The 12,534-nt window shown below is 49.0% G+C and overlaps 1 protein-coding gene across 3 annotated transcripts in view; it reads left to right on the top strand.

Moving 5' to 3' along the window:
• The window catches only part of Snta1 (syntrophin alpha 1), a 32,039-nt gene extending 23,656 nt beyond the window's left edge, over positions 1-8,383 (top strand). The window contains exons 3-8 of one of the 3 annotated variants that reach the window (XM_075962587.1): positions 1,409-1,613; positions 3,578-3,785; positions 3,876-4,006; positions 6,122-6,318; positions 7,496-7,683; positions 7,782-8,383. In XM_075962587.1, the coding sequence (XP_075818702.1) occupies positions 1,409-1,613; positions 3,578-3,785; positions 3,876-4,006; positions 6,122-6,318; positions 7,496-7,683; positions 7,782-7,874 (1,022 nt within the window). In that variant the 3' untranslated portion in view covers positions 7,875-8,383. Of the gene's footprint in view, positions 1-1,408; positions 1,614-3,577; positions 3,786-3,875; positions 4,007-6,121; positions 6,340-7,460; positions 7,684-7,781 lie in introns of all 3 variants that reach the window. The other 2 variants (XM_075962589.1, XM_075962588.1) reach the window with 2 other exon arrangements.
• Positions 8,384-12,534: the final 4,151 nt, after the last annotated feature.

Genomic DNA, 12,534 nt, shown 5'->3' with positions numbered 1-12,534 from the left:
GTTAGCAATTCTGAGATAATTGCATCTGTGTATGTATATTCAAACTAGACTGCACTATCTATATTTTGAAATTATTTTTATTTTATTATTTTATGTTCTAGAGTATTTTGCCTGCATATATGTCTGTGTACCATGTACATGAATGGCCCACTGAGGTCAGAAGAAAGCCTTGGAACCCCTGGAAATGGAGTTAGAAACAGTTGTGAACTGTCATGTGGGTGCAGGGAATAGAACCTGGGTCCTCTTAGAAGAGCAGTCAGTGCTCTTAACCACTGAGTCATCTCTCCAGTACCCAGCTATCTCTATTTTAATTGGGCTTCCTTAGAGCATGGCCCACATCCTCATGTTTAAGATGGTATCCTGTTAGTCTGGCTTCTGGCCAGGGAAAGGAGAACATAGGGGAAAGGAAAGGACACCTCTTTTCCCCATCAGTCAAAGCCTGCTATTTGCATCCACTATTCTTTTCTCATGCTAGTGACCAGAATTAGTAACATGGATATTTATGAATGCAAAGGATCCTGGGAAATGAAGTCTTTCAGGGGCTATTAATATATTGGAGGATAATGAGCAATGCCATAGAACTCCTCATTCAACTCCTTCTGGCAGATACGAGGTATGAAGAGATGGAAACAAGCCCCAGGACAGAGCTAGCAGCCACACAGCCTGACTTCCATCTCGGTGCTCTGAGATGCCGGTCTCCCTGCAGTGGTGTTCTCTCTCTCCTCTCTCCCAGCTCCACTCCTCTTTTCTCCATGTCTCTATTTTCCTTTTCCTCTCCTGTCCTCTTTCTCATCTCAGTATGTAGCCCATGCTGGCCCTGAGATCCTCCTGCTTCCATCTACTGAGTGCTGGGATCCTAGGCACATGCCACCATTGCCTGGCCGGCTTCTGTTGTCTTTTTTTGTGAATGACCACCCAAAGGCCCCAAACTCTCTGACTCCTTGCTTGGAACTTACTTACTTGGCCACACTTGCTGCAAAGGAGGCTGGAAATGTAGTCTTTGTTCTAGACGGCCCCGTGTCCATAAACCAGGCTAAACGAGTAGATGGATACTGGAAGGTATCAGATGTTTTCTACCCTTCTGTCAATGCTAGAAAATTTACTTTAGAAAATTATAATATTAGGCTTAAATTAAACTTTTTAAAATAATTCATTTTATTTTATGTGAATTGGTGTTCTGCCTGCATGTTTGTCTGTGTGAGGTTGTCAGATCTTGGAGTTACAGACAGTTGTGAGCTGGATGCTGGGACTTGAACCTGGGTCCTCTGGAAGAGCAGTGAGTGCTCTTAGCCACTGAGTCCTCTCTCCAGCCCCATCAACTAAGCTTTTAATTAACTGGTGACAATCGTGATATATGCTACATGGAGTTCATGCCACTGTGGTAACAGGTGACCTCTCTCCTTACCAGTTAAATACATGAAGGAGGTCTCACCGTATTTCAAGAATTCCGCTGGCGGGACCTCCGTTGGCTGGGACTCACCCCCTGCCTCGCCTCTTCAGCGCCAGCCTTCTTCCCCTGGACCCCAGCCCAGGAACCTCAGTGAGGCTAAACACATATCCTTGAAGATGGCATATGTTTCAAGGAGGTGCACCCCCACTGACCCGGAACCCAGGTGAGGCTGGAGTGGGGAGGCACTCAGATAACACAAATGAAAGGTATCTGTGCTGTATATAAGTGACTAACATGTTATGAGCATCCATGCTGGCACGGAAGCAGGTGCTTTGCAGCTAGGTCAAATGGATGCATGAATTAACTCTAGGGTGATGGCATGCATTGCTTCTCTCTCTCTCTCTCTCTCTCTCTCTCTCTCTCTCTCTCTCTCTCTCTCTCTCTCTCTTCTAAGACAGGGTTTCTCTGTGTTGCTCTGACTACCTTGGAACTCGCTCTATATATAGACCAAGCTGGCCTCAAACTCACAGAGATCTGCCTGCCTCTGCCTCCTGAGTGCTGGGATCAAAGGTGTCCCTGCATATCTGGTGTTTTGAATTTCATCCTTCTGCTGGGAGTAGACTGTGTGTGTGTACGGCACTACGCCTGTTCTGCACTCTGTGCTGTGGTACAGTTCACGCTATGGGCAAGGGGCTGGAGACTGACATTAATACAGACAGAGACACAGGTCATCCTTGAATTCCCCAAGAACGCCCCCTTGAATTAAGAATGCCCACTTTATTGTGTTCCAGGGCATCTTATCTAGTCTCCTTGACCAATGGCCACACCTAACTCTCAGCTGCAAGCCCACCAGAAACCACTCCCTGTCTTGTGCTCAGAGCAGCTGCAAGCACAGGAAAACAAGTTGTTTGCTCGGAGCAGCTGCAAGCATAACAAGTTGTTTACTCTGGCAGGCAAGGGGGTTACAGGAAATTCAGGGTCTGGGGTCCATAGCCCCCAGCATGTGTGTAGGGAGGGGTGGATTTGGTGGAATCTGTCTTTGGAGATTATCACCTAGGAAAGATTTACCTTTGATTCTCAGAGTGATTAGACCTGGGTCTAACTGGCAGGCATAACTGCAAGGGAAGCCATGAACTTTGTTTCCTAGTTCTGCAGCAGAGGAAGGAGGGGTGAAGGTGGATGGGCTAGGAGCTGGGAGCAGCCTCTCGTTTCTGCCCTGCTCCATGAAGTACAGAAATCCAAAGGGGAGCCAGTCTTTCGTGGAACATAAAACTTTTCTAGCACCACTGTTGCTGTCCCCTGAAACTCTCCCTCCATAGTTGACGGCATGGATTTTGTTTCTTTCTCTCTTCTCTCTCTTTCAGACAGGGTCTCGTATAATTTAGGTACTTAAGTCTTTAAAAATTTTTGATTGTATTTATTCCTGCCCCTCCCCGCCCCATATATGGGCACACCACATGTGTGGAGGTCAGAGGACAACTTTTAGGAGTTGGTTCTCTTCCACATTTTTTTTAAAGATTTATTTATTTATTATGTGTATAGTGTTCTGTCTGTCTTTCTTCTTGCTGGCCAGAAGAGGGCACCAGATCTCATTACAGATGGCTGTGAGCCGCCATGTGGTTGCTGGGAATTAAACTCAGGACCTCTGGAAGAGCAGTCAGTGCTCTTAACCTCTGAGCCATCTCTCCAGCCCCTCTTTAGTCTTTTCTTGCCTGCCTCAGCCTGATTTGATTACAGATGTGTACTACTTGGCCCAGTTCTTTGTTTTATAGGTAAACTTGGTCTTCTAAGATTCTTAATATATTTTCCCTATTAGTAGATGAATGCCTTAGATTCTAGGCAACAGGGAGGCCTGGAAAGCTAACTCAGCAGGAACCTTTCATGGAAGCCAGGAGAAAAGGGTATTGGCCGTAACTGTGGCTCTTGGCACGTGTTTGAGTGGGAATCTAGAAATCTGTGTATATGTGTGTGTGTGTGTGTGTGTGTGTGTTGTGGTTGGTTTTTTTTTTTTTTTGGTCCTAGATCCTGCGAGGTTCTAACACCCATGGCTGGGATTCTATCTACAAACTCAGTCCTTACCTCTCATGGACACCCTGTGTGGTTTCTTCCAGTTTGGCAGTGGGTGGGTTTCTTGGACCAGATGGTGACCAGTGACATGTCTTATTTTTTAATCCCATGTGCCTTCAGGTATCTGGAAATCTGGGCAGCAGATGGCCAGGACACCCTCTTCTTGAGGGCCAAGGATGAGGCCAGTGCAAGGTCATGGGCAGGTGCCATCCAAGCCCAGATCAGCACTTTCATACCTTGGGTCAAGGATGAGCTGCTGGCACTGCTGACAGCCACAGGTACAGCTGGGAACCAGGACATCAAGCAGATTGGCTGGCTGACAGAACAGGTGCTTGCTGTCACCCCTTGTCACCCCATGCCCTTCTGGCCCTTTGACCTCTTTTCCTTCCATTCCTCCTCATTACCGTTTTGCTTGCAGCTGCCCAGTGGGGGTACGGCTCCAACCCTGGCCCTGCTGACGGAGAAGGAGTTGCTCCTCTACTGCTCTCTCCCCCAGACTCGAGAGGCCCTGAGCAGGCCAGCCCGTACTGCCCCGCTCATTGCCACCAGGTACCAAGGAGCAGGGGCACTGGGTTGCACTCAATGGTTGTACTCAAGACGTGGGAGGGTGGTGTTCCAGATGGGCCCCAACGCCCCAAACCCCAGCCCTGTTCTGCCTCCAGCTACTTCCCAGGTGATCTGCTTCTTTTAGCCACAATTTTTCCTCATTTTTAAAGCCAAGGCTCAGAACAGAAAAATGTAAAGTATTCATTGTCCCTCAGTTACTGATACCTGCATCTTGTACTGCATGGTTCAGGGGACACAAAGTTAACAGGTACAATCACTGCCCTCAGGGAGAACCCAGAGTCAGGAGACAGACACAGAATTGTCTGGCTATTGGAGACACCTAGCTGTCTGGCTTGGCCAGGGGAGACTTAATGACATTGATGAATGAGAAGTGTGGCTTTTGAGGAAGGATGGTAGAGCATCTTACAGAGGTACAGAGGCATGAAGGGCTAGAACATGTTCATGACCTGTGAATGTAGTAGAACCAGATGCAGAATCCACATGGGAAGTGGGGGGGGGGGGAAGAGATAACTGTCTGGTGAAGGAATATTGTGTTATCAAGATTGTGTGTAAGCCGGGCGGTGGTGGCGCACGCCTTTAATCCCAGCACTCGGGAGGCAGAGGCAGGTGGATCTCTGTGAGTTCGAGACCAGTCTGGTCTACAAGAGCTAGTTCCAGGACAGGCTCCAAAGCCACAGAGAAACCCTGTCTTGAAAAACCAAAAAAAAAAAAAGATTGTGTGTATGTCTGTGTGTGTTTGTGTGCATGTGCGTGCATGCATTCATATATACAAATATAGAAACCAGAGGTCGTATTCAGATACCTTTCTCTATTTTTCTCTACCTTATCTTTTGAGACTTTGTCTCTCACCAAACCTAGAGGTTGCTATTTCTGGCTAGATTGGCTGGCCATTAAGTTCATGCAATTCACCTGTCTCTGCCCTGTCCAGTCCTGCGGATGGCCTTGAACTTGTCTGCCTCTGCCTCTAAGTGCTGGGATTAAAGGCATGAGCTGCCACACCCACTCAATATTTTTTGGGGGACAGGCTCTCTCATTGAACTCAGCTTGCTGTTTGGGCTAGACTGGCAGACCAGTGGCCCCCGTCTCAGCGTCCCCAGCACTGGGGCTGCAGGTATCTGCTGCCATGTCTGGCTTTTCCATAGATGCCAGGGACACAAACTCAGGTCCTCCTGCTTGAGGAGTAAATGCTTTACCCACTGAGTCATCTCTCCAGTCCCAGCATTATCGCTGGAGGGGGTAAGCTGGGGAGTCAGGAGACTGGGGCTGTGTTTTAGAGGAAGCCCTGTGCCTGCCACGGAGAACTTTCACTGGGGAAGGGAGGGCAGAAGCTGGGAGGCTGCCATCTCTTCAGGAGACGTGGGTGGAGGAAGCATCTGGAGAAGCGCAGAGGCATTTGCAGAGGAAAGGGGCATGGGTGGGAACTCACAGGCACAGTGCTTGGCAGATGGGAGAGGGCAGGAGACGTCTTGGATGAATAGGAGGTTTGGAGTGGTTGTGTGTGTGTGTGGGTGTGTGTGGGTGTTGGCGGGGGCAGTGGGACTGGAGCGATGGTGCCTATGGAGGATGTTCAACGAGATGCTGAGTCAGGCCCAGAGTATCTGTGGGAAACACAGGGACCATGGCTCAGAAGCTTGGGGACTGTCTGGTCAGAGGTTCAGGGCTGGAGTGCGGGGCTTCAGTAGAAGCTCTAAAGGGAAGCAGAGTGGATGGAGTGAGGAACAGAAGAGTCTAAGGGCTAGAACTTAGAGGTCTGCTGGCCAGACAGGGGCAGTGAATTCCAGACTAGCCAAGGCTGATGAAAAGTAAGGCTAGTGAGTGCTAGAGGAACTATTTTAGACAGCTCATTTCAGAGGAGGGAATATTTGAACAAAGGTCCACAGGACGTGAAAGAGCGAGTGGCGTGGGGATCGGGAGGAGTAGCCAGGCAGAGGGAACAATATGCAGAGGACCTCCGCTAGGGCTGAAGTGAGGCTAAGGGTGAGATGGAGGAGACACACCCCTGCAGCTTCTGTCCTCTGAAAGGATGCAGGTCACTGCCTTGACCCCACCCCACCCCACCTCAAGGCCTCACCACTTGGCCCTCTGCTCTGCACGCAGGCTGGTGCACTCAGGCCCGTCCAAGGGCTCAGTGCCCTATGATGCAGAACTCTCCTTTGCCCTGCGGACGGGCACACGTCATGGGGTGGACACTCACCTGTTCAGTGTGGAGTCACCGCAGGAGCTGGCAGCCTGGACCCGACAGCTGGTGGATGGCTGTCACCGGGCTGCTGAAGGTGTGCAAGAAGTGTCTACAGGTGTGCCAGGTGGAGCCTCTTGTGCCTAGAGGCGTTCAAGTTTCTTTATGACTTTTCTGGAGGGGGATAACTAGTGGAGGTTGGGTCTTTTAAGAAGCCCCTGTTTGGGGTATGCAGGTGCTCTAGATGTTTTACTCTTTTGGCTTTTGGGGGGCCCATCACCACCCAGCTCCCAAATATATCTCTCACAAAGGCTTAGTCTTAGAAATTCCAGACCTTAGCAGCCTGGCTTCTTCCTTGCTGTGGAGATACATATCCTGACTACCTTTCGCCTTTCTCTGTGGCTTGCTGGCTGGCTGGTCCCTGATGTCCTCCTCTCTTGCTTCTCTTCTTCCTTGGTTCTCCTATTTATACACTGCCTGCCAGCCCCACCCATCCTTGCTCCTGCCTTGCTATTAGCTGTTTAGCTCTTTATTAGACTATCAGACATTTTAGACAGGTAAAGAATCAGTTTCACAGAGTTAAACAAATGCAGCATAGACAAAAGCAATACACCTTAAAATAACATTCCCCGACACTCTGGGAGGAAGGAAGACATTTTTCCTTAGTCTTTTTTCTGTTCTCTTTGCGATTCTGCTGGTAGGGATACCTGGTGGCATGCACCTTTCATTTTAGCACTTGGGAGCTAGGGCAGGTGGATCTCTGTGGGTCTGAGGCCAGCCTGGTCTACATAGCAAGTTCCAGGCAAGCCAGGGCTACACAATGAGATTCTGTCTTGGGGGCAAGGCTGTAGGTAAAATAGCTTTGAATTTCAAACGATGCATAGTATTTTATATGCCAATCTAAATTATCCACTTAAATTTCATAAATTTAAAGTTAACTGGACTCTCCTGTGCCTCTAATGGGATAAACTATGTACATCACAGAAATTAACTCTATTTTATTCCGAGAATTGAACCCAAGACCTTGTATGTGATAGCTAAATCCTCTCCCACAGAACCTCCCAGCCCAAGCTTCTTCAACACAGGTGCTGGAAGTGGGGACAGAAGCAGCTGTAGGTTCTCTGAAGGCCCGCCCTTCTGCATTTTAGGATAGGGGTGACTGGGCAGGTGGACAGAGAGAGCCTCTTATATCTGGGGGAGGAAAAGCCGGATTCTGGAGCTGCTTTTGAAGTTGAGTGGGGCTTGTGGTCTCTGAAGTAGCCTCAGAGAAGCCTGTGTTCCCTGCTCTCCCGCAGCCTGCACATGGAATGGCCGCCCCTGTAACCTCTCTGTGCACATCGACAAGGGCTTCACACTGTGGGCAGCTGAGCCAGGAGCAGCCCGAGCCGTGCTGCTCCGACAGCCCTTCGAGAAGCTGCAGATGTCATCGGATGATGGCACAAGTCTCCTTTTCCTGGACTTTGGGGGTGCTGAAGGAGAGATCGTAAGTGGAGGGCCACTTCTGCATCTTGGGGGTGGGGATGCTCTCCTGGAGGCCAGGCTGGAGAGACCCCCTGACCCTTTTCTCTGTCCACTCTGCAGCAGCTGGACCTGCATTCGTGTCCCAAAACTATGGTCTTTATCATCCACTCCTTCCTCTCGGCCAAAGTCACCCGCTTGGGGCTCTTGGCCTAGAAGTTGTCAGGTGCAAGCCCTGAAGAGGATCATTTACCCCGTGGCCTGACTTGTCCTTCTGCCGACTGCCTGCTCATGTTTGGGCTGAGGGAAGGGAGAGGAGGGGAACGAGGGCCTCAGAGACCAGCCTTAGGAAGGTTGGCTTGGTCTTGGGGAAACAGAACTCAGACCTGATACAACAGGTCTGGCTTGTGATGGGGCGGCCTTCCTACTGCTCACTTCCACCAGTGCCTTTTGAAGAGAGATATTTTGTGTACACAGAAGCCATTCCGAGCCTGGGACCTGCCCCTGTGGGGATTCTGTCCCCAGCCAACAGCAGAGCTGCCAGGCCTCCTGGAGGCCTCTAAGCCAACCCCTGAGATCTCTGCATCTGGAGTCTTCTGGGTCAGTGGCAAGAGAAAGAAGAGGAGCCTTCCAGTTCACTTTCTCCTGAGCCCCGTGGGGTGTCCGGGGTTTCTCCTCTCTCTCTCCTCCTTCCTCTTGAATAATAAACAGCCTCTGAGCACATAGGCTGCCTGGCTCCATGTCTGTGATTTGTGTCTCGACATTTGGACTCTAAGGTGGCTCTGCAGTCCCAAGAGGAACCGGACCAAGATGTGAGACCCTTCTCCTGGAGAACCGGCGTCTCAAAGTGAATACAGGTCTTATCTGTGCTCTGTGATAAGTGCTCCTACAATCTAGCAGTGCTCACCTTGTCTTCCAGTCTGTAGGTCAGAAATCTAAGAGTGGCTGAGTTGGATTTATTCCTGTCCGAGGTCTCTTAGGACATTTAGCCAATGAGGAAGTTGTCCCGTGAAGTTACCTCATTAGCATGGTTAGAAATTAGGCACCAGGGAATGGGGAAATGTAGGCAGGTGAGGACTCTCCAGTCTTGCTTCCTCATCTACCTCATCATGCACCCACCAGCCCACAGTTATCTAGAAGTATCCAGGACACGTCTGTTCTGTGCTAGGCCTTGGTGACGTGTAGCCAACAGGTCTCTAGCCTCAGCGTGAAGAAATCTGCCAAAATCTTCCACAATCAAATGTGAGATTCCAATTGAATAGCCACAGGGAGTGAGCAGAGAGGATGGCGGGTGCTCACCTGGTCTCATTTCTGTAGGAAGAGACGCGGAAGCAGGTATACCAGCTTCTCCTGAGATGCTGCGGCACCACAATAACAAACCCGCTCAGTCTCCGTGGCTGTAACAACGGGCATTTGTTTTCATGATCCTAGCTGTGCACGACTACAGTTTTACCAGGTAAACCTGGGCTGAGCAGGGCGCTTTTGCTCCCGGCTGTTGGTTGGACTCCCTCGGGCATGCTTGCCCTGTGATAAGTCAGTAGAGTACAAAGAACAGTCAGTCTCACAGACCATCCAGGTCCTCTGTCTGACAGCAGTGGGGAGGATTGCACGCTCTGCTCACATATCATCTCAGGCAGAACACCCAGGTCCTAGAACAGGTAGAATATGAGGGTCTCAATCTCCTGGAACCATAGGGCTTTGTTTATTTTTTCAAACTTCACTGCCCCAAATCCCACACTGGCCCAGGAATCCACAGTAGATCTTTGGAATACCGCCACAGCCCCAGTGCTTTTCTGATCTTCAGCCCCTCCTCATCCCTTTCCCCCTCACTTAGGTCGTGGTTGCCACTCTGTAGGCAAGGACATTGGAGTCAGCAGTGACGAGTTGGCTGGGGTTATCCAACTGTCAGCAGCATAGGCGGGAACCCAGCCAGTCTGAGGTTGGGTTAGTGCTAAGAATAGAGCTTTGGGATCAGACTGAACTAGGGGTGGATCCCAAACACTGTACAGCTCTGTCTTGCTGTGGGAGCCTTTGTGTGCGACTACTTTTGTATTCTCATCTTTAAGATTGTAAAATTAGTTAATCTCATAGATTTTTTTTATGAAGTCAAAAAGAAATTTTCCGAGGCAGGCCTCACTCTTTAGCTCAGGCTGGCCTGGACCACACTATACTGTCTGAGTTAGCTGTGAACTCCTAGATTCCTGTTTCTGCTTCCTGAGTGCTGGCTGGTTTACATGTGGAAGCAACTGTGACTGACTATATATGTATATGTATTTGTTGGTCATTTTTTTAAAAATATTTTTATGGTTTATTTAACTTTATTTTATGTGCATTGGTGTGAAGGTGTCAGATCCCCTGCAACTGGATCTTCAGACAGTTGTGAGTTGTCATGTGGGTCCTTTGGAAGAGCAGCCAGTGCTCTTAACCACTGAGCCATCTCTTCAGCCCCTTGTTGGTTATTTTTTAAAATAAATTTTTGAGATAGGGTCACACATAGCCTTTGAACTCCTAATGTAACTGAGGTTGGCTTTGAACTCCTGGTTCTCCTGCCTCCACCTTCCAAAATGCTGTGATTGTAGGTATGCATTCCATACCTGGCTCTTTACAGACTTACTGTTTTAAAAAAGTTCGTTTATTCTGGGTGGTGGTGGTGCACTCAGAGGCAGAGGCTGGCAGATCTCTGAGTTCGAGGCCAGTCTGAGTTACAGGATAGCCAAGACTACACAGAGAAACCCTGTCTTGTAAAACCAAAAAAAAAAAAGTTTATCAGACAAAGTCTCACTATGTAACTTTGGCTGACTTGGAACTAGATGTGTAAAGGCTTGAGGTAACTCAAATTCATAGAGATCCGCCTGCCTCTGTCTCTGAGTGCTGGGGTTAAAGGCGTGTGCTACTGTGCCTAGCCTGAGGTCTCTTAAGATAATAACCACATCAATGAGGGATCTGCTATTATGACCCTACCTCTTATTACTATTTTCTTGAAGGTCACAGTTTCAATATGTGGATTTGAGGGGGACTCCCACATCGAGACCACAACACCATCTATATTTTTGAAATAGGAGAATGCGGTGGAGATTGAGGCCCAGAATGCCTTACACAGAGATTTCAGAGTTAGCATGTTAAAGATGGAGGGCCAGAGAGATAGTACTGAGTGTTCGTACTGTTAGCACTGGAGTTTGATTCCTGGCACCCACGTCAAGTGGCTCACAACACCTGTAATTCTGGCATCACTTGGAGGCTAAGGGGTCTCCGGTTTCCCACACACAGGTGCTTCTGACTTCCCGCACAGATGCATAAACACACAAAACAAAACAAAGCAAAGCAAAGCAAAACAGAGGAAGGCTGGGAATACCCTTCTCCTCCTGGGCACCCAAATCCAGTCTCTTGCTAGGGGTAGTGACTGGAAGAGGCCAGGAGGGGGCACCTCTCCTCTGTTACTCATGCTGTAAGCTTGTGGAATTTGAACTGTCCACTTACAATTTGTGCTTCAACCAAATGTTCACACTTTAAAACTATGGTGGAGCTTGCAAAACACCTATGCTACAAAGGGTGGTTCTGACCACAGGGCTCTGGTCTGTCTGAATCCTGTGCTCAGCATTTTCCTGAATGTAGGGTCTATAGGTTAGGTCTAAGGGAGAAGAAGCACCTTGGCTAGAGGCATGACCCATGGGCAAGGGAGAGTGGCTGAGAGCATCAAGGTCCTGCCAGGTGACAGGAATAGAACAAAGAGGTGTCAAGGAACAACTGGGAGATTCAGGAAAGGTGAGGCAGTTCAGAGCTAGCCACAGAAATCCTTCCTTAGCCTCTTTTCTCTAAATTCTTTTTCCATCTATCTGTCTGTCTGTCTATTTATTATGAGATAGAGTCTTACTACGCAGCTCTCTCTGGACTTGAATTTACAAATACCAGCCTGCCTCTGCTTCCTGAGTGCTGGGATTACTCAAGTATGCTACTGGGCCAGGAGACATTTAATGTGTGTGTATTTGTGTGTGTGTGTGCATGCGTGTGTGTGTGGGGTTGCATATTCCATGGTTTATCTGTGGAAGTCAGAGGACTTGTGGGAGTCAGTGCTCTCCTTTCACCTTGTGGATTCTAGGGATTCGAACTCAGGTTGTCAGGCTCTGCTTCCTGAGTGTTAGAATTACTGCACCAAGAGATGTGTGTCTGTGTGTGTGTGTGTGTGTTAGGGAGGATTGTATGTCCCTTAGCGTATGTGTAGAGATCAGAGGAGTCAATTCTCTTTCACCTTGTAGGTTCTGGGGATTCAAATTCAGGCTGTCGGGCTTGGCAGTAAGTGACTTTCACTCTGAGTCTTATCAGCCCCATGGGTCACGTTTCTTAAAAGACCTGGGATCGAGAGGAGAGGAGGGTGCATGTGACAGGAGGGAGCTAATGGGTGACAAGGCAGAGTCCCTACTTTCCACGGGTAGAACTCGCTTAAGAATCCCTCATTTTCTCGGGACACGGGCAGATGCAGACTCTGAGGCTGTCTACATGCCCAACCTGTTTATTTTTCGAGACAGGGTTTCTCAGTGTTTCCCTAACTGTCCTGGAACTCGATGTCCAACCTGTTTGTTTTTCGAGACAGGGTTTCTCAGTGTTTCCCTAGCTGTCCTGGAACTTGCTCTGCACACCAGACTGGCCTCGAACAGAGATCCACCTGCTTCTGCCTGGGATTGAAGGCGTGAGCTACCACCGCTCGGCTCAACCTGGTTTTTAACACACACATATATATATTTGGTTAGCATTTTAAGAACTAGGTTTCACACCCAAACATTTTTCAAAGTCAGTGGCCAGAGTCTACCGGGCCGGTAGGAAACACTTCCGTTAGAACACGGCAGACGGGAGTCACGGCGGAACAAAAGTTGCCCGCCTA

Source organism: Microtus pennsylvanicus, chromosome 2, assembly GCF_037038515.1.
Source record: "Microtus pennsylvanicus isolate mMicPen1 chromosome 2, mMicPen1.hap1, whole genome shotgun sequence".
In the NCBI taxonomy this organism is placed as follows: Eukaryota; Metazoa; Chordata; class Mammalia; order Rodentia; family Cricetidae; genus Microtus; species Microtus pennsylvanicus.
The sequence above is the reverse complement of the archived record's forward strand: the minus strand, read 5'-3'. Positions and strand labels throughout refer to the sequence as shown.